The 27194-nt window shown below is 41.6% G+C and overlaps 2 protein-coding genes across 2 annotated transcripts in view; one reads left to right on the top strand and one right to left on the bottom strand.

Moving 5' to 3' along the window:
- Positions 1 to 4289: 4289 nt before the first annotated feature.
- Positions 4290 to 19621, bottom strand: LOC121616855 (sodium- and chloride-dependent GABA transporter 2-like). The gene is made up of 14 exons (XM_041951682.1): positions 19198 to 19621; positions 18911 to 19045; positions 18483 to 18623; positions 17613 to 17700; positions 17213 to 17345; positions 12672 to 12806; positions 12488 to 12591; positions 12053 to 12177; positions 10074 to 10186; positions 9851 to 9988; positions 6931 to 7033; positions 6667 to 6767; positions 6081 to 6251; positions 4290 to 4962 (listed from the first exon to the last, which is right to left on the bottom strand). The coding sequence occupies exons 1-14, from the start codon at positions 19385 to 19387 to the stop codon at positions 4828 to 4830; spliced, it is 1812 nt and encodes a 603-aa protein (XP_041807616.1). The 5' UTR covers positions 19388 to 19621; the 3' UTR covers positions 4290 to 4827.
- Positions 19622 to 21080: 1459 nt separating this feature from the next.
- jakmip2 (janus kinase and microtubule interacting protein 2) overlaps positions 21081 to 27194 on the top strand; it is a 38005-nt gene continuing 31891 nt past the window's right edge. The window contains exon 1 of the mRNA XM_041951679.1: positions 21081 to 21214. The gene's annotated coding sequence lies outside the window, so the exon portion shown is untranslated. The remainder of the gene's footprint in view (positions 21215 to 27194) is intronic.

The raw sequence follows: 27194 nt of genomic DNA, 5'->3' as shown, positions 1-27194 counted from the left end.
GGTCACCCAGACAAAGACAAGACTAGATTACACTTACATGGACAAGAACAGAGACAACATCAGGGAAAACACTCACACGGTATATGGCATCGCAAGGAATCACAGAGTGGTTGCAAGCGTCAGTTTTGAAAAGAGCTGCTCACAGCAGTAGGTTGTCCCAAATAGAGATGAAAACTTTCGTGCATGTCTCCTCAGAGTGGGAGAACCCTCAGGACGTACATACAGGTTATTGACCTCGAGCGAAGGGAGGTTATTGGATCCATCTGGCTTGTCAGCGCTTTGCAGCTCATTGATTTCATGTTGTAGGTTGTCAGGCACATCAGCTGGTTCCACATTAAACAGTGTAGGAAACATGATCAGTACCTTTGTTGACTTTTCATGTCCTGAAATCTCTCATCAGATGTCTGAAGGAATTTTCACACTCCCTCACTTAGATATCATTGCAGGCTTTTGTTCTTGCAGAGCAGGAAAATGCACAGTGTTGCGTCTTTCCAGTTGCTCTTGCCACAGCTTTGATTTCACTTCTGGTGATTTCTTTCTCGCATCAACTGCACTTTTCTTGACAGTTACCGTGATGCATGCTGTCATCGACTTGACAGCAAAATAGCCGCTACTTCCATGTTGCGTTCAGGGACCACCCTGGAGGACGTTAGTCTACTATTTTATTATTATTTCCTTTTATATCAGAAAAATGTAATTGCTGTCTAGAACATTTTTTGCAATTTCTGAGTTGCTTTTTTGTATTTATGAATTGCCTCTCTGGCCAGATCATCTTGCAGGACGCAAACGTCCTATAGGCCAGTCATCGCCCACCCCTGACTGAAAGAGAGTGAAATATCTGAATGGTGCATTTAGGGAACACAGACTCAAAGTGCTTCACAACAAAAACACAGTAATGATAACCTAAAAGAGACACAGCAAGAACAAAAACCTGACTGAGGAAAAAGTGACATATTACAGGAAGAAGTCTGAGAAAAGCCTCTTCCATTAAACAGCTGATTTTAAAAATTTACATAATCTGCAAAGTCAGTCCAGCAATAACTGGTTTGCTCAAGGCTGATTCAAAATATGTAAAATATGACAATTATGACTAGAAAATAGAGACGGAAAACCCATGTTTCAGTCATAAATCAGCGTAAACACAATTTTTGATGTAACCCCACCTCTCATTTGCACATTTGATAAGTCTCCGTTGGCTCCGACAGGACATTTCTTTCTGACTGGTATCCCCTTGGGGGTTCACTGACTTGTTCACACAGATTTAATGTGAACTGGGCTCAGGGCTGATTAGAAAACAACATCTTTCATCTGTCCTGACTGTCATGCTGAAGACAGAATGATTGAATGGGCTTAAAACGAATGACTAGATAGTGTGTGTTGGATAGGGTTGAATTTGGCTGGAACGTAAAGTGGGAGGGATGGGAAGGTAAACTCCCAAACTGTTAAAGCTGCAGGGGTAAACCACAAGCATGTTTATAAGGTAGACACAATATTATTACATAGCGGGACATAATAATCTAAAATGCCAGTTCTGTGGCGGTTGTATAGAAGACGAGCTGTTATTCTTTTTCAATGTGCAGGCTATAGTTTCACTTCACTTCCTTGAGTGTGTGACATAGATATAAAATAGCACTGAAGCCACTGCCGCTTTATGGGAACCTTAAACCTAAAGCCTGTCTGAGGGTTGCTTTGATCGTTCGGAAACGCCTGCCTTTCCACAGTCGGCAGTCATAGGCATCCATTGCATTCACCCGCCTTCATGCAGACTTACACATTGAACCTATTGCATGTGTTTTAATGTATTGTATGTATAGTCACAGGAGTTCTCTAACAAGATTGAGAGCCCATTAACTCAAGAGTTGCTCTTTTTTCCTCAAATGTCGACCTCGGTTCCTGGAAACGACCCAAAGGCTGCGGTGAAATTCCATTTCCCGTTGCTTCAACGTCTCTGTGTGAACTGATTTATGTATTCATGATTAGTGTAGATCATCCAGCATGATGTTTTTATGTCCTTTGAGACAGGTAATGTTATGAAAAAAGATTTACAGTACCTGCCCTACTGGAGCTTAGATAACACTTTATTAATCTTACGTCTGGGAAATTAAATTGTTACAACATCATAGGATAAAAATAGTCAATAAAAAAGTATAAAAAATATATGTTGCCTTCAGATAAAACGGATAATAAATACAGTGTTAACAGTATTGCACAGTAGAAGAAAAAATACAAAAACAGTAAGAAAACATGCAATATTGCACAATGAGTAAAGGATATGAGCAAATGTTGGCATAAGTAACATTAGTGAAAAACAGATGGTTTGTGATGTAATGGGGAAACAACATCGACTCAGTCTTATGTTAAGTGATGCAGAGGTGTAATTTTAGAGGAACATGGGGGAGTCTGACCAGAAAAGTCAAGGGGCCCCAGAACAGGAGCAGGAACCTGAAATATGCCTCGGATTATACTTGTTATACTTATTGTGATGGGTTATTATGGGTACAATATATTGAGTATTGAGTATGTTCTTGTGAGGTGCTGACTCTCAGGCAGACACCAAACAATGCAATCATTTACTTCACTTCATTACTGTATGAATGGTCTTTCTGCAGCAACTCTATTTCTGTGTCTTTCAAGTCAATTTTCCTGATTGCTCTGATTCGAAACACCTGTTTTAGGCTTTACAAATGTTTGCCAGGTGGTTTTCGGATTTTCTCCTGAGAGTGGTGCCCCAGACTATTGATATTTAGAGCACATCTTCAAACCGTCAGCTCTGATGACAGTAAAAATGTTTGCAGTGTTGCATTGCATTGCATTCCATTGCATGGTGGCAAGGCTGGATCGGATTTGCTCATGGTTGCTTGACAATGTGTCCAGAGACGTTGATAAATCTCGACTGAAATGAGAATTGATATCATGCTACCTGGGTGCATGACCCAGCTGAAGAGAATGGCCATCGCTTTTTAGCTTATAGACGAGTGGACTCAGCAGTAATAGGCCTTCTTTCACAGATGACATTTTGCCATGTCACCATAGGAAGAGCACAGGTGGAAACAATGAAATGACTGACGGTTGGATTCCATTTAGCTGCTTCAGTTTCGGGATGCTGGTATTGTGCTTGTTGACTCACTGTCACGGCGTATTGGGGCACCCGAATAGAATGACACCATTGGTGATGAAAGATACTTATTCTTGACCAAGTCCATTACAAATGACTAAACATAGGTTGAACCCAGGCGCAATATCCTTTGCTGCAGGTGCACAAATACACTTGTTCGATCAATACTCCCAAAGTAATAATGCATACTTTGGTTATATTATGCAGTGGCCACATACTCCACTGTGCAGCTACCTCTAAATGTGCAGTATTGGCTGTAATGTAATTGCATAGCCTAGTCTATAGCCTATAATCTAAAACTGTGCAGGCAAATAACAGGAATGACAGACGCAATATCCCCTTCACAGCTCTTTATTAAGGTATGTGTTTGAATATAAAGTGAATATAAAATCAAAGGGTACCGGGGCTCAAAGCATAAAGCCTAACAAGTTCATACAACATGCAATTTAAAAAACAAAAACAAAAAAAAGCTCGTAAATATGCTATAATACAAAATGGGCTGATGTATCATGCTTGATACAAAAACCTAATTCAATTTTCACCAGAATTTTCCTCAAGTTACAAAAGGTGGCAAGAATACACACATTCAAATGCAACAGGTCAGGTAGTAGTCAACAAACTGACCTTTGTGATCACAGCATGTGCACGAGCATAATGTTGCATATGTTGTGTTCATAATACGGTTACAGCTGTAAATCCTTGCAGTCCATATTGTGGAGATAAAATACACCTTTACCAAATGAGACAATTTCATTATCCCTGTAAAATAATGTTTTTTATTTATTTATTTAAAGTTAAACTAACAACTGTGTTGTGGTGATGAGACCTGCTTAACCCCTTGACGCCTGAATTTATTTAGAATTATATTAAAAATTTAATTCTTTTTGTTTTTGCTTTCAAATTGATCCTAAATTAAGAGGAGTTTGTTAATTTTTCTGTCGCACATACAATAGATATAAATTTAGGTATGATGCAAATTAGCGACAACAGGCGTTAATGCTTAAATGCAATAAAAATATTTTTTCAAAATTCATAAATGTGCATCATAAAAGCCATTCAAAATTCATTTATTTCATCAAAACAGCCATGAAAATTGGCTTACAACCATTACATTGTAACAACAACACAACGGATGTAGTTTTCACTTTGACCGGTCCGACGAGAAACCAGTGCTTGCAAAAGGTTCCTAGGTGTGTGTTGAATATGCACAAACCGGCATTAGAGGAATGCATGCACGATTCGGCTGCAATGTGGATTAAAGCAGTATGATGCAAATTCGCGACAATCGGCGTTAAGGGGAGCGTTACGTGAAATTTTGGATTCAACTGAAATGTATTTTTAAAAAAATCACCTGTGAATTAAGCTATATGTCAAATTGCTTTTGACTTGCAAAAACAACTCTCTCAGTACGCACCTGAAGTTTCAAAAAGTTGGTAGAGAGTAGCCTGTCAGGGTCTTAGATGGCTACAATACAGAAACAGAAGTGAGAGTGCACCCTCTGACAAATGTTTTGGAGTTTGGTATGAGTTGCTTGTTATTTGCAGTTGCTGTGTTCTCATCAGCTGTTATCTCCAAAGGCACATCTGACAGGATTACACACTGTTACTGCTGAGCTGCTTCGATGTGTAATTCTTAGGCGTTTGATGAATTTGGGTGGAGAAGGCCAAGCACTAATTTACAGTACACCTCTCAGCTGAACAGTCCGTTGGTGTTCATGAAGTGATCTCCTCAGGGTGGGATAAGGGTTTGAGCTCTTTGTGTGCAGTGGTGCCTTTGGTTCCCTCTGTAGGAAGACATTTTTGTTGTGAAGGGAGTTCGTCCACAGGCCGGCAGAGCAACAAGAATCGCTGAGGAGGAGAAAAAAGATACAAGACTGAGGTGGAGTTCACTGAGTAGAATAAACAACACTGCATTTATTGTTTAGTGCATACAAGGATTGATTCTTTGCACTAACACAACCAACCAATACATTACAAGTCAATACAATTCATCTGTAGATTAATGGCAGAGGCAGGTAATATTCAGTATTTCCCATGAAAAGGCCAAAACCAACAATGTGTTAGTCCATATCTCATTGCTTTCCGACTCTTTGGCTCTGAGCCCCAATCCTGTTCATTCCACCTGGCCACATTGTACTTGAATTAAAAGTAAATGTTGCAATTGTTGGGGACTATTTTCAGCTGCAGATGAATACACATTTTGTGTATTGGAGAATATTAATGGCAGCAGGGCAGTTTATGAGAGATTCATTTAAAATCAACTAGAGTGGCCATGTTCATGGTAATGAGAGGGACAATCAGTGCAACACGTGGCTCATTGACGTGTTTTTAATAATTTCTGGACAAGAATGGAGCTCTGTGGCACAGAAGAATCAGGCATATCAGGCTTTGAATGCACACACAATACTTGTTAGTAGGATCAATTCATTGTTGGTTTTGGTCTTTTTTTAATGGGATTTGTTGACGACAATAAAAATCTAGGATATCACCAGACTTGCATCCTTTAAACAGGAAATAGCCTACAGTCACACGTTCAAATGCTTCACAAGTAATTCTCCTACTGTGGTTTTCTGCCAAACTTTTTATACGGAAGAAGTTTTCAGGAGTCCTGTCAAGAAATCCCAGAGAAACGCCAGGAATCTTATTTTATACACCGAGCAGTACTTTAACCCCTGCACGTACCCAGAGTCCCACTAGATAAGACAAGATTTGAGTGAAGTCAACGCAAAAGACATGCAGCATGTCGTACATCCGCACCACAGAGCTCTTTATGAACAGTGGAAAACTGATCTCAGCAACTGTTTAACAGATTAAAACATGTTTTTTAGGCACTTTCCCAGCAGCACAGTTAGAATTTCACTACCAACCAGCTCAAAAAGACCATTTCATCTATATATCACAGGTTTGAAAGTTAAGACTTAACAGCATTTAAACACTTCAGAGAGAAACAATAGGAGCATGCTCACCTGTCGAAGAGTACCTTCTCCACGAACTAATTTAAATAGCACAAACAGTGGGATGAGGGAGAGGGAAATGCTGGCAATGAACCAGCCCAAGATGTTGGCCCAGAGCGGATAGACATAACTGTTGCTGTACCTCAGCGGGGAATATTTGACAATGGAGAAGATGAACGTGCCCTGTGATTGGAGGAGACAGAGGGGGGTTAGCTTTCAACACTGCAGTCTGTAATTACATAACTCAAAAGACAAGACACCTACTCTAATTGGCCCTGAATTCACAAGGTCTTCTTTTCCAAAAAGTCATTAAATACCGGATAGCTTAAAATGGGATAAATGAGGATAAACCCTTCCATGAACATGATGCATATTCACCTTCCAACAAACATGGCAGTAGTTAAGGTTGTGTGTATGGGGTGTAATATTCAGTTGGGATGGATTGCACTTTAACTGCATCAGTGCTTGTGATCTGCACGTAACTCCCACTGGGGCGGCGGTCCTTCACTCTCATTAATGCGCACACTTGACTGAGAAACAGCACCAACACAGATGGAACACATACATCTGTGAATGAATGAAAGGACTGAGGCCTTACAAAACAGATGAATGGAGTGATGTATGTCCAGCAGTACTTCATTAATGGGAACGGACGATAACCAATCATGTCTGTGATGTTGTTGTAGAAACGGTCAGCACCTTAAGAAAAAGAAAAGACATTAGAGAGGTCAATGCATACAGTGGTTTTTACCACCATTGGAAATAATTGTAACCCAAGTTTCTCATAATCTGAAGAAGAGTTGCGTCTGTTTTCGACGTGATGCAGTTCTTAGTTTGGTTGCTTGTGTTGTCTAGGACTTACCATACACCCATGCGATGCTGACAGACTGGCAGAGGGAGAGGAGGAGCAGGGTGGTGCCGCTGCAGACATGATGGTCCAGCAGCTGAAGTAAGTACATCCCTCCCTATAAACAAGGAAGTAACAGTAATACGATTAGTGGTTGGCCCTGTCCCATATTAAAGGGAAGTTGGAGGAGAAGGAGCGCTCTCTCTTCTAGACGATGCAGTTTCTTGTTGCTTAGTATTTGTTTGTTTTTTTCCTTTTCTTTTTTCCCTTCTGTTGAGGAGGAGCACTTTTCTGAGAGCTCTGGGAGAAGCTCTGGGTCCTATGACCCATTGCATGGCCGGCCCAGACTTTCTCCATTCTTTTGTTCTTTTTGGCCTCCAGCCACTCATAGTTTTGGTTAAATGTTGGTGGCAGTTGTCAATAAAAGGTAACAATTTTTTTCATGGCCATAACACATTTGGTGGCTTGTGGCTGTGTAGGCAGCTGTGGGTTTGGTGATGTAGGGTATTGTTAATTACGTTCAATAAAGTATGTTTCATGTGTTTTTGGCTGTTGAGTGGTGGTGCTGTCCCGAGGTGTGGGTTGTGGGTTTTCTGTCTTTGAATACTGGGAGTTGCTTTGTTAGTAACTGTATCGTTGTTATTGTTGTTCATTCCTATCAGCAAACAAGGCCAGAAAGAAATGAGAAAGGAGCAGGTTTTGTTTGCCTCAGTGGACCAAGTATTGCTGTCAGCTGGGGTGGGCATGGTTACTTATCCTAAATTTGAGGAGGCAGGTTGAGCTGAACTGGTGAGGTTGAAAGATCTTAACAGAGCTTAAGGAAAAAACCAAACGTGTGTTGCGTTGCATTCCCACATAGCAAGTCAGTAATAACTAATATTCTGCTTACTATGACGTGTGCAACAGCATGTTTTCCTGAAGGGATACCACTGTGTAAAATAACTGCTGTGGTGAAAGCTTTGAAAGCTTAGTCAAACCGACCAAGGGTCAAACTTCATGTCACAGGTATTTGTCATTTGTTATAAGTTCTCGCGCAGCTTGTAGCAAATGTATTTGAGTGTGCACCATCTTGAGTCGCAGGGGGCACCTGAGCAATTTCACCAGACGTTCAAGTCAATGTTGCATGCGTACTGCTTGGAATTTGAAAAAGCCTGGGATGATGGAGTTCATTTGATGCTTTCACTGAGAGGTTGAACAGGAATTCTATGGATTTAGTCCCACTGAAGCGTTATTTGCTCACTCTGTGCGTGGCCTGTTGAAGCTGTTAAAAGAAAAATGGCCAGGTGAAGTTAAACCTCAGAATTGGTCGGACTGTGTGTGGCCTGTGTTTCAAGCTGTGCCGTGCTTGTGATTTTGCGAAAGATGACATGAATGCTGCTCAGAAGAAGGGCTGGTATGACAAGCAAACTGATGCCGTTCCACTGAAAGCAGTGGTGCAGGGGAGGTTGCAGAACCAAGATATTAGCTAAGCTTTATCTTCATTTGGCTCGATTGCCTGATGCTCAGTGTGCAAACATCGTGGAGCTGATTCTGTCACATGAACTGTTGTTTTCTGTGACCATCTTGCAGCACAATATTGATTTAATATAGGTGATTCGCCACCAATTAAACAACATGCACATCATGTTAATCCTGATAGGCATTGTCATTTAAAGAGAGAACTGCTGAGTCCAGTTCAAGCTTGTGGAGTTCTTCATGCCTGCTTGTTCACAAGTCTGACTAAGCCTGATCATGGATGTCTGTTACTGGGGGCTGCAGCACCATTAACTGACTTGTTAAACTCAGAAGTTCAGTTTGTGTGGTCTGACAGTTGTCCACATGCTCTATACCAGATTAAAGCCCTGATGACGGATGCTCCTGTGCTTGCCTAACTTTGATCAGCCATTTAAGCTGGCAATTGAGTGAATTTGGGTCAAGAGCTGTTCTGCTCCAGGTTTGTGCTGAAGGAGCATCAACACCCAGTGTTGTACTCCTCCATAAAGTTCAACCGTCATCATCACGCATTCCCTACAATTGAAACAAAAGCCCTTCTGATGGTTCTGGCTTTGAACCATTTTGACAAGTATATCCAGTCATCGAATGTGTCTGTCCCGATTTTTACTCATCACAACCCTCCTGCAGAGGATGCATAACACAAATCAAAGGTCAAAAGTAAAAGTAAACAAATCATGGTCATGACCCTACCAAAATCCTGATAGCAAACAACCATAATCACATTATATTATTATGATGTAACATCAGTAATGCAATTGCTACAGCCAGTGCTGTCATCACTGAACACAGAAAAAAAGGTTTCCTCCAGGCCCTGGAAAGTGTGTATCTAATTTGAAAGGAAAATCCCTGAACCCTTTTCGACAGCTTTTTTTTTTTTTTTTATCAAGGTATCATGTAGCTAAAATTATGTCTAACCCTTTTGCACTGAAGATTGAGATCTCAATGTCTAAGAAATTAAATCGTCTGAATACTGGTTTGGTAGGTTTTCCTGTCAGCCCTGCAGAACAGCAGAGGGAGGCTGAAGTACCTCCCTCCCTCAGTTTTATTGTATAAACTAATCATCAGTAGCTTGAATGTGTCTACTTTTGACAGAAACAGGGCTGTAATGAAGGCTACTAGCACTGTAAGAGTACTGTTTTTGGCAGAGTAACTGGTGTCTGATGTAAGATGACAAGACAGTAAAATGTATTAGTTAATACTTGTATAGCATTGCTACAGAACACTGGATTCATGCTCAACTGGAGAGAAATGGCAGCATCTAGCAGGCGAAATTTTCGACTCGCACTAACTAAGAAATTGAAACATTTACATAAACACTGGAGGGGAAACAGCTGATCTGGCGGTCAAGAAGCCACTGCTCCTGACCACAAAATAGTCAAACACACAAAAACATTGAGGAAGGGTTTTGCTAACTGTCCAGCTCGGAGTGTACTGCACCAACCTCAGTGACCAGGGAGAGTCCCAGCAAACAGCAGGTACAGCAGATACCCAGCAGAACCAGCTGACGTCTGCAGCCTTGGCGCATGTAGGTCGGGAACAGATCAACCAGTGACGTCATCAGACATTCCAGACCAACAAACTGGAACCAGTGGAAGGAAAGCGAGTCAGGGCTTCATTCATTCATTCAGCCATTCATTCACAAAGGTTTGGGGGTTTTCTGTCACCTGACTGTCCAGTCCAAGCAGAATTATCATGACGAAGAAACACACTGACCACACCTGAGGCATGGGCATCATGGCTACAGCCCGTGGGTAGACAATGAATGCCAACCCTGGACCTAAACACACACAACAAGATATAATACCAACATAAATAAAATGCAACTTGAGCAGACTTGTGTATATCTGACTGTCACTCTTCTGCATTGAGGTTATTGTCTTTTTTAAACTTGTGAGGGATTAGTTCTGATTTTAAGGAAAGTGCACAGAGCTCGACAGAGCGTAACTCACAACAACTTGAGGAAATACAAACGATGGAAAAAGAATATTCAATAAGTTGATAATCTTAATGATGCATTTCAAGCATGGAGAAAAAGAAAACACATGCAAAGACTGAAAACTGTGGAGATCTGCAGTCTCCTCTCCCTTTTCCCTTGAAACAGTCAAGATCACATGCCTACACACTGTATATAAGCCCCGGAGAATCAACCAGTATTAGCCGAATTGTCTGCCTGACAGTGTGGTAATGACAAAGACCTCTTTATGTACCTGTGGTCTCTCAGTCTGTCTCGAATCGTTTTGTGCTCAGTTACCTGACCTGTTCCTGTGTTTTGTGCTCAGGTGATTCCAGTCACCTGCTCTTAATCTGTGCTCTGCCTGTCTACTCTCCCTGTGAGACCTCGTGTGGAAATCCTGCCACTCCATCCCCCGTCTGGACCCAGTCTGTCAGCTCTTTCAGCCGACACCTGGGGTCACCCAAATCCCTACCTGTGGACCTCGTTTTGGACCCCGTCTGTCTGCTCTCTCTGAGACTCAGATCTGGAACTTCTTGGACTTCCCACCATTGAACTCTTTATTAGAGGCTTGATGGCTCAAGGACAAGTTGATGAGCAATACAACGTCAACAAGTGAACCCAGAATCCGGTTGTGATATATGCAGCAGCTTAAATGAACTGCAGATCGTAAGTCAAAGCATTCAACCACCATCTCTGCAAATAAACACGGCATTTGATCGAAGGGTGTGCTGTGATTGGCAAGCTGCATTACTGAGCTAAATGCTAACATCGGCATGCTTACATCCTCATAAGGACAAAGCTAGCATGCTAATGCTGAGCCGATACGATGTTGATGATGTTCAGCATTTTAGTTTAGCATGCTAACATGCGCTACTTCTCACTAAACACAAAGTGCAGCTGAGGCTGACAGAAGTGTTAAAGGTTTGGGACAAATTGAAACTTTGACATGATGATGGCACTGCACATAAAGTCAAAGGCTCACTAACTTATTATACTGTTTACAATTTCGTCCTGAGGGGCACATGAGTGTGCCAAATTTCATATCAATCCACGCAGTAGTTGCATTCACACAATGTCAACAGAGTGGGAACTACAGGAGAGACACTACTGAGTTTGACGAGCTTCATGAAGCAAAATTGTGTCACATGCTTCTTAATGGGATTCAGTGAAGGTTGGTGCTTTGTCTTGTGGTCTACAATGTGGTCCAGCTGCAAATGTCTGCAGTCGGGAGAGAGATGTGAGTAGCAGAACCAAAGACCTGTGGGTGCAGTTTTTGTTACGAGCTGTTCTGAAAAGTCAGCACAGCTCACAGATTACTTCGTGATTCCTAAAATGTAAGTCATGATTAATGCCAAAACTGACTCTCAGTAATCTTCTTTTGTCTTTAGCTCTGCATTCCTTCTGCTTGCTGGTTATCTGCAATCATGCTCACCAGACCTGAACCGAATGTTTCGATTTTAAGGAGAACATATCGAGCCTGCCAAAATGCCTCTTAGGTAGGAAAGACAAGGGGATGAGGATAAAGAAACATCACATGATTTGGCACAATTTCCACACAGGGAGAAGTGGCAGGGTGCAGCATCTGGCTGTGAAAGCTACAAGCACAACAAGAATTACAGGAAATCCATGAACACAGTTTGTCACGCCAATGCTCACTATAAAGTTGAACTTGACTGACTCAGTACTCGCCTGATTCGGCTACTTCAGAAATATCCACTCCTTGCTCATAGGTCATGAAACCCAGAACAGAGAAAATGGCAAAGCCGGCCACAACGCTGGTGGCACTGTTCAGCAAGCACAAGTAGAAACAGTCCCTGCAAGAAAAACGAATGCAGTTCTTGGAATGTGGAAGCAGTTGATACAAATTCTTGCAAAAGTGATGCTTAATTTATTAGCTAATATTAATCACAGGCCTGTGAACTGTTTTATTTTCTTCTGAAGAAATACTTGGAGTTGCAGCATTACATTTTACTTAAAATGTTCACATTCAACATTCAAGTGCAATCAAATGTGCATACTATGTAGCGCACAAGAAACACTATCATTTTCTTTAGCTATTCAGATATCCTGCAGCTACATTTCATTTCCAGTCGGATAGTTTCGACAGATCAGCCCTGCGCCTACCTGTAACAGTCATTGTTGTATGTGTTGTAACTCCCCAGAGAGGTGAGGAACCCAAAACCGATCGCATAAGAGAAGAAGATCTGAGTGCCAGCGTCCATCCACACCTGAAGGTCAGACAAATACTTGTGTGTGTGCGTGTCTCTGTGTGGCAGCACTGCTCCAACGATTGTTTGTGTGTTCTTACCTGGGGATCTGAAAGGCGAGAGATATCAGGGTACAGGTAGTAAATAATCCCATCCATTGCCCCCGGTAGGGTAACGCCACGTATGAGCAAAACCAACAGCATGATGAAGGGAAAGGTGGCGGTGAAGAACGCTGCCTGAAAGGAAAGAGGAAGCAGAAAGTGAGAGCCAGCTGGCACCGTTCTATGTTCTTAGAGTAGTAAAAAGTGTCCCACATGTATTCCTGTTTCATGCAGATGAGGTTTCGACCGTCAGGTGTTCTTCAAGATCAACAATCATTCAATCAATATGATTTTCGATCTTCAAGAAGGCCCGAAGATCCTGAAGAGAAATGCGGAGCCGGAGCATACAACGCTCTTTTCTAATCTCAAGCCTGCTTCCAGTGATCAGCACCTCACTACAACCCTTAGTGTGCGTTGAACATTTGTGAAATATGACATCTTCAAATGTCTTTTTTTCCAACCGACCTACCAAAACCCAAAGATGTTCAGTTTACAGTGATATAAAAGCAGCAAATCCTCACATTTGGGAGGCTGGAAACAACAAATGTATACATATATGCTTAATAAATGCAGATCAATGATTAATAGACTATCAAAATAGTTGCTGATTAATTTTTGACTAGTTCTCAACATGTGAATGAATATTAACTTAAAGCTAATTAAGCACTATTCAATAGGAAATTTAAAAATTGCACAAATTGTTTCCTGTATATAAGGTGCAGCCTCTGTAATGTTAACTTTTGGTCCTTCTGTGATACCTAAAACAAAACACCAGTCACGTTTAAATTATATTGGGGAAATATGTTTATTGGATCTTGTATTGATGAATGTGAATATTTACTCTATTATAAAACACCACACCAAACCCCTGCACCTGGTATTGGACCCTCAAACACATCATGGGTTTTCTAATCCTAATCCTTGATCTTATCCCCTCAACCAACAGTTTGCCCTGATTTTAACCCTTGTCACTTGTATTGCCTGATCCCAACCACTTTGCCCCTGGAGCATCTCTGGCTCTTATCCTTTTGTTCAACAGTTCACCTTCACCTTCACCATATTACCCTGAATGCCTGGTCGACACGGGGGGAGCAAATGCAAACTTGTCTCGCCATCCTTGTAGGGCTATGTTCCTTTCCTAGGACCTAACACTCAAACCTACCCCCCCACAAAAAAAAAACAAAAACATTTACTCTAACCACAACTCAAACTTAATTCACTTAAAACCAAGTCATAACAACTTGTAACCCCAAAATATACTTGGGCTCCCACAAACATTGTAGGGACCCAATTCTAAAGCCTAAAACACTCAGCTTTTGGGGGGAAAAAGCAAATGAGGGACTGAAACACAGTCACACCATAGACAGGAGCAAGTATGGTTATAACAACTACCAGATAAGAGTAGCAACAGCGACAATTCCTGAATTGCTAGACCTTCCTTTTGGCCATCACATGCGTGGACAATGGTGAATTCCTGCCTGTAGTGCTGAGAGGGGGAGGATCGGCACTATGGATACCTGCTGCATTAAGTGGCTGTTTTACAACTTCAGTGTCGGGTCTGAACCAGCAGCCTGTGGCCAAAAGCTAACTCATATGGTCCCATTTTTAATGCTCCACTTATCACAGGAATATGGTTAGCGGGCAGTTCTGGTGCTCATAACGCAAGCTGTCAAGTTATACACTGACTCCTATATGAGTATTACATGCAGTGCATTGCTGATATGTCAAACTTCAGTTTGTTTTATTGGTTGGGACAACTCCTATAAACTGCAGGGTGACACTGGGACATGATGACAACAAAGTGTGAATTGCTTTGAGTCTTTCCCAGCTGTTTTATGGACCTATAACTCACTGTCAATTGTGCCCATATAACATCAGCTCAAGCTGGAAGCGTTTCAATCACTTTTTGGAGTTGGTCCTGTGTGTGTGTGTGTGTGTGTGTGTGTGTGTGTGTGCATGTGTATGTGCAAGGAAGGGCGTTGGTCCCAAAACATCAGAGCTGTGTAAATTGCGTCAATGAAGAAAGCAATGAAATATGAAATTGATCATTCATTCATGCATTTTCCATCTTACGTCAGTGAGGCGGCCATTAACTGCAAATTGTTTAGTTAGATTTAGAAGAACAATCTAAAGAAATAAACTGTGTTCTAGTGCAAAGATCAGACAGATCTGTAAACATGAGATACCAATGTGAGAAAACTTCAAGGCCATTGGAGGGAGCTGCAGCAACAAGCAGTATTGGCATGAGGGTATCAGTGTAGTAGTGTTGAGAAATGCCGGAGTATACAGGTGTACAGGTCGCCTTTTACTTGTATGAATATGACTGAAAGCAGCTGATACTGTGTATATACTGTGTTGATGAGCCAGATGCTGAAGCCTCAGTAAAACAGGTGAAAGATAATCCGCTGATGCAAGCAGTGTCCATGGTGTGACAATTAAACTCATTTAGAATCATTTTACATTGGAGAAACAAACACCATGCAACCCTCTCCTAAAACAATGTTCACTATGAACACATTATTCTGGATATTTTAGGTTATCTGCTGATTCAGATATGTTGCCTTTACATATACAGTATTGTATATTTGTTTTTTTGTTTTTTACAAATAGTGTCTAAAAATGCGTGCTGTATTTTACGTTTTGAATTGATTTCAGCGGCTGAGAGTCGACAGGAGACATAGAGGTGCTAGCTGTAAGCATTCAGCCATATTACCTCCCAGGGGAGCTCTCACACGTCATTGTGATGGGTACATCCCCCCACTGGCAAATGCTGTAGCAGCATGTAAACTCCTACACACTGTGGTTTTATAGCTGCAGACATTGCGCCCCCAGGCCCTCCTCCTTATCTCTGGAGACTTCATGCTTCCCTGTCCTCAACTCTCCCCACCTTCATCCAGTATGTTAAATACCACACCAGAGACAATAGATCATTACTTCAGTGGTGGGCTGTTTCTATTTCCTGGAACCCCAATAGATAAAAGAGGCCCCCGTCAGGCCTTTACCTTTCTTTTAGACTTACAGTATGCAAACACATAGGATTCTTACCGTTCTTCACCTCACCTCTAAACTCTAGCATTTTTTAATGTAGCACTGCATTTACATTTATGCTGTTTGCACTACTGTGTGATTTATGTTTCAGTATCTTACTATTTCATCCATGCAATATCTTTTGCAATATTACATATTTTTCTCTTCAATATTACATATTTTTCTCTTCACACCAGGCCTACACATATTAGGTAGGTTTATTATTTTGTTTCAATTACCATGTGCAATTTTCATATTATTCATATTATTTTTCAAATCCCCCCCCCCCCCTTTTTGTATAGAATATGAATACATATAGCTGACTTTTGTATTTTTTATTCTCTTCTATATCCTCTTTCATATTACCACTACTGTTGCTGTCTGTAACACCCAAATTTTTCCGCGGGGGATTAATAAAGATATATCTTATCTTACACATGTAGTTATCAATAGATGGCCCTGCAGTGGGTATCATGCTGCGCTGTTAAATATCTATATCTATATAGTATGATGCAAGACACACAACACCGTTTTCTAGCCTTGACCTAATTGACCTCTGAGCTGCCGTTAACCCTCACTCTCACTCAAGCAAAGGCCAGATACTGTGCAGCGTCACCTGGCCTTACTATCATCGCTGACCTCACTGGCTTGATAGGCTGCATCATCTGAATGCCATCACCTGTCCAGCCACCATCACTGTATAACTGGTTTCACTGTATATGAGAAAGTCCTCTTGAATCCCTTGACCAAATAAATACCAACCCCTGTGCCTACCCCTATGGGTGGTGGGCCCACAGGGCGGCAGCTACATGTAGGTCTTTTGGACTGGACCCAAGGCCAGGCCACCACACATTCATATAATCCTTGATTTAAACTCAAAAATCCCTGGATTGAAGAGGGGGCCGTGGTTTTCCTTTTCCGGGTAAAGTGATGCAGCTCCTTCTTAGTCGATTCATGTGATGTCTATGAATGAGTCTTAGTCTGGCCCCGTATCTGGGACAAATTTGCCTTGGGAGACCCTACTAACTATTGCCCCTGACAACACAACTTCCAGAGTCACAGGGATACACAAACCCCTCCACTACAATAAGGAGGCAATAATGGAATAATCTGTAATTGCATGATTAATATGGATAACATGATCAAAAATCATAGCTGGTTATGCAATAATCGGCTGTTGAGCACATAATGTAATATCCTTTTCAATATAATATAGGGAATTTTATGACTTTAGTGACAAATTTGTTTATTAAAAATGTTTGGCTATTGCTGAATATATTTATAGTAGCACATGCAATTAGTATTTACAGTATAATTAGCATCTTTTCTGGAAAAGTGTGACCTAGATATGTAGATGTCAGATTTAGCCATATCTTAAATAACTTGAAATACATGAAAGTGCTGTTGAGAACATAACTGATGCTAAAAATTTCTTTTGAACCAGAGTTTTGTGGAGATTTTTACAACAATGTGCGAAACATTTCTTTATGTTATTCAAAGTTTGAGAATCTTACTTTTCCTGTTGACTTAATGCCCTTCCACACGCAAAAGTAGCAAATGACCCAGCTTAGGATGAGACACAGGGCCAGTTCCCACCTCAAGCTGCCCATCTCCTCGATACCGCCAGAGATTTTTAAGACCCTGCGCCTGGACAGAGGAAGGGAGCAATGGTGGGTGTGAGAGGGCGAGAGGGAGAGCAAAAATGAATGACAGGTGAAAGGGAGGAAAACTGAGTGTCAGGATGAGAGGGTGGGTGAATGAGAGGAGGGGAGGGGAGAAATTCAAAGTTGGGCTGAGTGGAGGGGAGGAAGAGAGGATCTGGAGTGACAGGGAGGGGTTCAGAGAAGAGAAGGAAGAGGGAGAAAGAATATTAATACATCTAGTTAAGCTCGTGTGAGTTGACTACATGCTTACTGCCAGAACTCCACAACAGGAAGAGAGGCGTTCAGTCTGGCTGTCATGCTGAGGCTCAGATTTGGATGGTTGAGGTCCAAGCATGAGTCTAGTATAAGAAAATAAAACACTGGGGATGTAAAAATGCACATATTCAGATTCAAAGGTGAACTTAAAACATGCCTTGTTTGCTTCCCTCAGAGATATCTATCTTTGGGTTTAGATTGCAGTTATTTCTTTAGGTGCTGTTTCATATTTCTCCTGGGTAGTTTCTGTGATGTGTTTCTGTGTCCACCTACCTGTACTGGCTGCTGTGACACAAACTGCCTATCTAAGGAAAATAAAGCTGTCTAAACTACACTTAATACACTTAATAAGGTGTGAAGGGGAAGAAATGGGTAACAATCTGGGAACTAAAAAAGAATTTATGCTGCATGTGTTTTGCAGGGCGCTTTTATTATAGGGCACAGTATGAGCTACAGGGCTAAAAATATAGACATTTGGGGTTAGATGGGCTAATGAGTTCTGTCAAGGGTGGTCACGCTCATGGTACAATTTGTATCCAGTAGTTAAAAATACAGTAGAAGATCACTTGAAATGTCTCCCAAACGCCAGACTGAGGCCATATTGGACTGCATAATAACAGAATAGGTGCCCAGTAGTTAAAAGAATACCTCCATGATCAATTATTTTTAAATTCTCTTATTCCTAACATGACATCTTGTTCCCCTTCCTACATGTATATATCCATACGTACACTGCTGGTACGCTGTTAGTATCAATAATTACACTGTACATTGGGAGGAATTATGCTGCAGGTTAAGTTTATAGACGATACTTTACACCAACAGTGTTCTGAAGCCCAAGCCAAAAAGTGCAGGACAAGCCTACCTGTGTTCCAGTAGTGGTCACATGTGGCCCAAGGCAATTCCGCACTGAAGGATGACCACAGGTAAAAGAAAGCCCATGCAATGATGATAATATAGGAGGTGGCACTGAATGCAATGATTAAGTGGCTTGCATAACCCATGCCTGAAAAAAAAAGAAAATTACAAGAAAATATTCTGTTGTTGAACGTATAACTGTCTGTGGCACAGAGTAGCCTCTGCAATTATCAATTTAAAACAAAAACATTATGCTGTGATAACGAACAAACGCGCGATGTTTCTGCTCCAAACCCATCTGGTGACAGTCGGTGGTAAGGTCAATACGATCAACTTTGTGCGTAATTGCGCGCGCCTTGGTATGAAGACATATTAAATACATTATCATTAATGTCTTCAAATTAGATTAAAGGGAAATTCATGCATTTTATTTACCTTGGAAAAGCGGACAAATCCTTCTCCAGCACGTGATCCCTCCCTGACTAGTGTATTGTCCTAAGGCGGTTTCGAGGAAGAATAAGGGGACTCCGCATGTAAACATGAACAAGATGTATGGGATGAAGAACACACCTGCAAAAAAAAAAGAAAAAGAAAAGAAAAGAAAAGGAAAGGAAAGGAAAGGAAAAAGGTAGGGAAGATATGTTCTTCTTAATGCACCTGGTGGACAGCGGAAACATGGCTGGACAAACTGAGCGCAACAGTTGCTGTGTAACATCACTCACCCCCGCCGTTTCTGTAGCACAGGTACGGGAACCTCCATACATTCCCAGGTCCGATGATTGCTCCCATCACAGTCAGGATGAACTCGGCTTTGGTCCCCCAGTAACCCCGTTCCTCCAACTCCTTCGACGCGTCCTGGTGCGCCTTTGTGACAGAAGCTGTGCAGGTGCCATTCTTTCTGTTCATGGCCATCCTACCCCCTTCAAATCACTTAGATTCCTTAAGCTGCTCTATAGGATTCGGTGCGCGCGTAAGATTTTGTGCGTACTGGACAAAACCTCACAAATTGGGTTTTGGCACAGATTGCACGCAGCTGAAAATGTGTTGTAGGCATAGATGTGATCGCTGCTCTGGCAGTCCCTTTACTGCGAATGGTGTAGGCTGAGACAATAGCCACTTGTTGTAGGTCGCCTACAGAGATGTATGTTTTGGGGGATAGGGTGGGAGGAGTGAGGGGGAGCTGGATAGGAGAAGCTTGGAAACAGTTTACGAGGGGCGGTACATGTGGGCCGTTCCGCCTCCACTCTTCTTCATCATTCATCACCTTAAGTTGTCTTTATCCATCCTCACTTAAAAACGCATAGGCAGTGATATGTTAATTTTAAACATGAGTGGCAGCTGGAAGACAGTGTCGGTGTCCGGCTTGCTTGGACCTTTAAACCAAACTACACTTCGGATATTGTTCAGTAAAATCAAAACGTGATGAGTCACATTTCAGAAATGTGCCAAACTAAGACTAAGGCCGAGAGGAATTCATGACGCCTGCATCAGCGAGTGGGTCTCATCTGAATATGCTATAGGGGTTTATCAAGTGTCTTAATCCGGACAGAGTTCAGACACCGAAAGCGTCTGGGAGTCACTCACAATTCTGGGACCGACCGTTAGATGGCACTAGCTCTCACTCAATTTGCACTGCATCATTCACACTGCAGCATGTGGTGTAGGATATTATATAAAGCACACACACACAATTAAAGTGATTTTTCAAGATTCACTTTTTGAACCAATGACGTATGTTCGTTTTAATGCACTTAAACTTTAAAAAAAAAGATGTTGCAAGATCATTTAGGGGAAGATTTTCACACACTCCATATACAATGTGAAAGTTGTTCATTAAACCTGTAGGCTAGAGGAAAAATACACCAGTTGAAGTTTTTTTTGTCTTTGCATTTCTACTCATGGAAACAAACATAGGATAGTGTGAGTACATAAATACACGAAAACTCTCTAATAGTTGTGTAAATATAATAGTTTAAAAAGCAAATACGACAAATGGTTCTCTGGCCTGTACAACATGCGCATTATAAAACTACAAATGCAGGAGCTCCACGGAGCTTAGAGTTGAGCTCGTTGATGCAGAGCGGAGTCAAACATTGCTGCAGGGGCAATGCTTGACCCCCATGATATTGGCTGGCTTATTGCCAATGTATGGAAAACACCCCTTGTCCCCATTGTTGATGAGTACATTAGTTACTTGGACAAGTATGCCACAATAGAATTAAACTCCACACGTGTGTGGAAAACCCTTTATGCCACCCTTTATTAGAAATGGCTAAAAACTACAGCTTCATTAGCTTTAAATTATAGCTACTAGTACATCAACTATGTATGAATACAGATGAAACTAATTGTTGTCAATACTCCATTCTAAACTAAAATGTGTAGACTTAAAATACAAATCGCTTAAATTAAACCGTTTACAGAGCTTCTCGGAAGCGTCACGGGCCGTCAGGTGGACGCGTTCTGGGGTGAGGGGTGTCTGTGCGCTGCGTGCTGCTGGACTGCGGCGGCACCGGGGGCCGGCGGAGCTGAAAACCAGTGAGCTCATTCTGGCTGCACGGAGAGGAGGGCGGGGCTCCCAGCATCATCACCACCGGCCATCACCGCTTCATTGTACGGGCTGCTGCTGATGCTGGGATCATAGCGGAGGGGGCCGATTTTTACACCGGTAAAGGATCATGTCATGGACACGGCTTCACGCAGATTAGGACTCCGCACGCGACGAGGATCGATGACGAGGTAAGGCGACGAAAGCTGCTTGTAAATATGTTCGGTTTGTGAGCGTCTGGGCTGGGAGTCTCTGGGACTAGCGGGCCTGCTGGTTTGAGTCAGGCTGATCATCTAAGCGGCGCTGCGAGATTACATATTAGGCTCATTTCATTTCACTGCCGCTTTGAACCAAAAAGGTACCGTTGCAGCGATGGCATCACCGTTCACGATATCACACACACACGCGAAAATTTTGTCTCATTTGTAGCGTGTAGCATCGGCTCAGCCCTGCAAGTCGGAAGTGGCAGAGCTCGGCCTACACTAGCAAGCCCTTCGAAGATGACGAGGATGGAGCTTGTGGCCGCCTGGTGATTTTCCTCGCCATGGCAGGGGCCAGCACACACGACGGATGCTCAGGCTGCACCGAGCATCGTCTGTGTTTGGGGGGGATTTCTGCGGCTGGTGGGCTTTTTTTGGTAGCCCGTACTTGTTGTGCAGCGTAGCTTCCAGCTGTTGATGCCCGTGCCTCAGGTAAAGCCAGATGCGCGCTGGCTTCTCTACATACACTTACGCAGCATGTGATTTTTTTTCTGCTTGACAGGTCATCAGACATCACTGGACATGTTTTGAGAGGATGCTGCAGTGATGTTGCAAGAGGATGCTACAGTCCAGAGTGGGCTGGCAGGGCCTCCAGACTGAGGCACAGTGTCTCTAGCCTGCAGCCGCCTCAGGGTGTTACACTGGCCTGATTTAGCACACATCAGCCCTGCTAGGAAGGCGTTTGTCACAGTATTGTTTCAGGGTGAGCACAGATGTAGGCTAGTGACTGACCAGTAGTTAATAGTTTATGGATTTAATTGCAAAGCTCAGTAGCACAGATCGATGGGGCAAAAAAAATAAGCGAACAGATAAAATAGGCCAATAAAGTTGGATAAATCACCTAAATCACAATAATAGGCAGCATTTGCAGACAGTGTTATTGTTTCTCTGCATTTTGATTGGTGCTGTCATATTAATATTACAAATTTGTCACAACTTCAGTAGATTTTCTTTAAGTGTCCTTTAAAGAGGGTGACAGTGGCACTGTATATTAATTTCTGCATCAACCTGCCATCAGGTCTTACTGCACATTGCCACATAGCTCCATAGATATATTCCCCGTCATGTGTTACTTCTCATCCGCCATCAGTGGACAATCTTCACCCATGCAATCAGCTGTTACACGAAGCATTACGTTGGATTTCAGCTGTACTGCACAACAAGTTAATGCTTTTAAAAATGACTTCTAATGAAGGTCAAACTGACTGTAAAGAACTAACAGAACATCAGATTGAGATTGGACAGTTGCGTTACATAAAACACAAACAGTCTCAACCAAAAGAATCCCAGCAGGTCTGTTGGTTCACACAGATAAATTGTGTTTGGTCATGACAACTAATACAGTTTCATTGCATTCATTGTCTGAGAGCTATAATGCACTTAAAAAATACAATGCAAATGGATCATTCCAGTCACATGCAACCATGGAGCAGGAAGCATTAGTAGAGCTCTGTTCATACACTATGTTGGTATTTTGACCTGAGGCAGATGGATAAGAAGCCATTTTTGGCCTGAACTGAGAAGCGGGCAAAACATAATCCACAAACAAGCAGGAGAGTGCTGCTGAGCTCTTTAAACCAACTTTGTCAAAACCAGATCCCAGACTGATTAAACTTAAGTTGCTCATTGACATCGGGGCAGTCCTGGCATTGGTCCGGCGAATGGTCTCTCATCCCAGTAGTTTTGTTGGATCACAGGGCTGTACATTAACTTTTAGTAATTGTAGCATGAGCGCTGAACATCTGTTATTCTCTCTAACAGCAACCACAAGTTGTGCAGGTCATCACTGAAACAGGCACGTGACCGGCAGAGGACATTAATGTTGCATGCAAAGTCTTTTCAGGCAAACATTTTCTTTATTTGCCCATAATGGCAAATGACAGGGAAATAGTACCTCTTGCTGTACAAAACATCCATATACTATATATATAGTATTATGCTTCGAATGAGCAAATCTCAATAAATTTATATCATCATACAATGTCATGATTAATATTGATCAAATAGTAAGAATCTATTGTTATTTAACAATATTTTACTGTTGCAGCATTGTGACTGTGTTGATTAACATCAATCTTGCCTGTCCTGATGTTAGATTAAACGTAACCTATGTCAGGTAAGAATATCTCTATCAGTGCGGTTTATGTGGATGAGTGGTTTATCAATCATCAACAACCTTTTTACATATTTATATGAGATTAGAGCTAAATTTGTATTGTTCATCACTCCGTATAAACTGCTTCATTTTCAATTGTGCAAACCTGATTCCAAAACCGGTGGTGATGCTGCGTAAAACATAAATAAAACAGAATGTGATCATTCGCGAATCCTTTTTGACATACTTATTGAAAATAGCACAAAAACAACATATTTAATGTTTTACCTGATCAACTGCATTGATTATTGTACATTTATGCTTATTCTGGATTTGATGCCAGGAACATGTTTCAAACGGGTTGGGACAGGAGCAACAAAAAACTGGGAAAGTGAGAGACACTGATATCCTCCTAGTGGCACTGGCAGCCTGTGGCTACCTGTGGCAGGTGAGTGTCACTCGGCCCACAGTTGAGAGACACTTCCCTTTATGCAGTTATTTCTGCCATAGAAGATATGGTTTTGATTGTTTAGCTATGTAAAAAGGCCAATCAAAAATACCGATGTTCATTTTTTTAACTATAAGCACTACGTGACTCAGCATTTAATCAAAAACATTTAAGATTTTTAATTTGAACCTATTATGTCAGTCTTGTGATTATATTGATTATGCTTGTAGTGATCTTGTGGGATTTTTAATGTCTTAATTGATGTTTACATTTTTTAGATTCTACTGCTATTCTGCATCTTTCTGTAATTTGCATGGCCAAATACTGTATTTATATGGCCCAATACTGTCACCTAGTGGCACTCCCGTGGCAGCTAGTGGCACTCCTGTGTGTATTGTAACTGATGGGTACAATACACACAAAAAGTAATTTTTAGTATAAAGTGTATTTTTATTCCTTTTTACTGAGCTGAAGGGGTGAAATCATAATATCTGTGGCTGAAATAGTTACATAAAAAGAATGAAAAAAAAGTATAACAGATTTCCAGCTGCTTAGCTGTCATGACAACAAACCAAGCAGAGAAATTTGACCCCGACCAATCATCTGCCGACCTAGCGCCGCCTGCCACAGGCTGCCATAGAAGGTGGTGCCATTACCTGCCAGTGCCACAAGGAGGATCCTGCCCCTGCTGGAGATGGAATGGAATGCTCCAAAAACACCTGTTCCACAGGTGAATCAGACTGACGTGCAGGTAGCAGGTGATAGTATCATGATTGGGCATGAAAGGGGCATCCTCAAGAGGCTCAGTTGTTCACAAGCAAGGATGGAGTGAGGTTCACCGCTTTGTGCATAAGTGTGAAGTATGAATTTTTGAACTTAAGTGTTTGTTGTAATTTATGTATGCCAAAATTATCAACAAAATTATATCATGACAGCCAATTTTCATTTTCAAGAAAGATCATACCTAGGAACTAATTTCATCAGGAAAGTTCAGCTTAAATATTATATTATAGAATGATTCCTGTCTACATAAGAGGCATGGGCTACTGCGGTAATTTCATTTATTGCACTGACTGGTTTTTTTGTAGTATGTGTGGCATATATGTTGCACAGTACAGACCTGGATCACACTGATAAACCATGTTTGGTTATAACAACTAATACAGTGAATGTTCATTGTATTTATTGTTTGAGAGCTATAATGTACTTTACACAGCGAACCATGGAGCAGATGTGAACCCAGACCATTTTGATTCACTTTCCCGCACTGTGTCCAGCCTTAATAGAGTTCTGTTCACACACAGGGTCGATAGTTTGAGGTCAGATAGACTAGAAGTCATGTAAGACCTGAACTAGAAGCAGACAAAACATAGTCCACAAACGAGCAGGAGAGTGCTGCATGATCCCAGCCCATGTGATGGCAGATGGTACCAACTTAGGTCACAACCGGACGCCACACTGATTAAGTTGCTCAATGACACTGGGGCAGTTCTGCCGTTAGTCTGATTCACTTTTGCTGACTCGGTTGCATAAGATGGATTAGTAAATAGAAAAACCAAAATGTAGGATTTTGTTTGCTATGAAGTCCACAACAGTAAGATTGATTAATCTAGATGAGGTCTGGTATAAGGAAAGGTTTGGTCAGTTGCAGACAGCACTCAGTCTGTGTTAACATGTATATATTTTTGATCTAGCTCAAGGCTCAGGTAATTTTTTTAAAAAATTTTGTCTCATCTATCAATCCTGAGACTGTGACAGTAAATTAAACTTTACTAAACAGACACATCAATATTTATATAAATCAGCATGAACATGTGGCATAAAGATGTTATTAACTAGAGTTGCAATGCAGGAAGAGCTAATCTCTTTATGTAATATCTATCACGTTTCAATTTTTATGTAGTAAACAAAATTCACCAATCATAACCAGATTACACGCTAAGCGATGTTTTGGCTTTTTTTTTTCTGTCATATGACCAGGTAGAATCCAACCCTCACTTTCCTGAAAATGTTCTGCAGTCGTATTTGGTGACATCAAGATGACTTTAAATTAACGATAAACATATAACATGCATTTCATGATGATCCATTATGGACTCATGACTCATTACAGAGAGAGTGTCCTAGACCTTGATCTTGTCAACAATCAATCCAATACTGCTTGGAGTGTAGTTTCCAAAAGATTTCCCAGTAGCTGTTTTAGTTTTTTTACCCCACTGATCAATTCTGACCAAAATTTTGTGAAGTGCTTCGCTACAGAGCTGCTTATATTTTGCCTGGCTGATGTTCTTAACGCAGCTGTAGAGGGCTAATGGAAATTCCAAATATGATCCCCAAAAGCAACCAAAGCTTATCTTGTTCTTTAATCCTAACCTTAACCCGAGGCAAAATATGGCTTGTAGGGTAGCTTGCCTGGGCAGTGGATGACAGATGGCAGGTCCAGATATAGAAAAAATTGGCTCAAGGTTGAAAGATTTATTTTGGGAACTGATAGCGACAGAACTCAACAGCCTTTTGTTTATGAGCAGAAAGGACGATGCCCACTTATGTCTCATCTCAGCTATTACATGCTCCGAAATGAACGTGAATGCACATTTCTAAATGTGAATAGTCGAATGTTGAAGCAAACTGCGGAACACAGAAGCCTCCTCTGTCATTTGTCTTTGTGACATAGTATAACATTGAATGGTTGATGTAGCATAATATTAAATGCAGCACTGGCATGCAGTCCAAAATGTCAAGAAAAGGAGTGGAAGTCTTTTAATAGGAGCAAAAGTGTTTCTTTAAAACTCATCAACCATTTCTACACTGCTTTTATTTTGAGAGTGGCATCAGGCTGGAGCAGACAGTCAGCAGCCAGGCTTGTGAGCTTTTCTGTCAGTAAAATTGATGTCTGAGGAGTCAAAAGTGGGTCATGGTGCCAGTGTGCTTCATGTGGAAGGTGTTGCGCAGTTAACAACCTCCAGAGGATTATCACCAAGCGACTAGGAGGTGCGGACAGTCAAATATGTAGCAGCTAACGACCCAAATCTTTTTTTCTCAGCAGTTAAGGGAGACTGAAAGAGAGCAGTACATTTACAGTTCACATTAGAGTTTCGGCTGGATGTGTTAGTGGGCAACTTCGCTATCACGTTAGCAATAACAACTAAACAGGGCTATAACAAGTCAGCCCCTGAATGCCTGAGTCGCCTTCTTTTACAACTCTTCTGCCCTGGTTTGCAGCAGCAGGCAGCTGTTTTCAGTGAAGGTTAAACCCAGTGCGATAGCTGCTCGGCACCAAACAGCAGACAAACAAGATTAGCGACTAGCTGCTTAGGAGGTGGACATTTCAAAATAATCAACCTGTGGAGCCGGAGAGCCGCTGCACT

Source organism: Chelmon rostratus, chromosome 14, assembly GCF_017976325.1.
Source record: "Chelmon rostratus isolate fCheRos1 chromosome 14, fCheRos1.pri, whole genome shotgun sequence".
In the NCBI taxonomy this organism is placed as follows: Eukaryota; Metazoa; Chordata; class Actinopteri; order Chaetodontiformes; family Chaetodontidae; genus Chelmon; species Chelmon rostratus.
The sequence above is the reverse complement of the archived record's forward strand: the minus strand, read 5'-3'. Positions and strand labels throughout refer to the sequence as shown.

Bases quoted from the DNA above. Each gene is read 5' to 3' on its own strand.
- LOC121616855 (XM_041951682.1), bottom strand. From the start codon at position 19,387: ATGGCCATGAACAGAAAGAATGGCACCTGCACAGCTTCTGTCACAAAG. The intron at 9,989-10,073 runs GTGACAGAAAAC...CACTGGTTCCAG, and splicing joins TGCTTGGACTGGACAGTCAG to TTTGTTGGTCTGGAATGTCT. The intron at 4,963-6,080 runs GTGAGCATGCTC...TCTCCTCCTCAG, and splicing joins GAGAAGGTACTCTTCGACAG to CGATTCTTGTTGCTCTGCCG.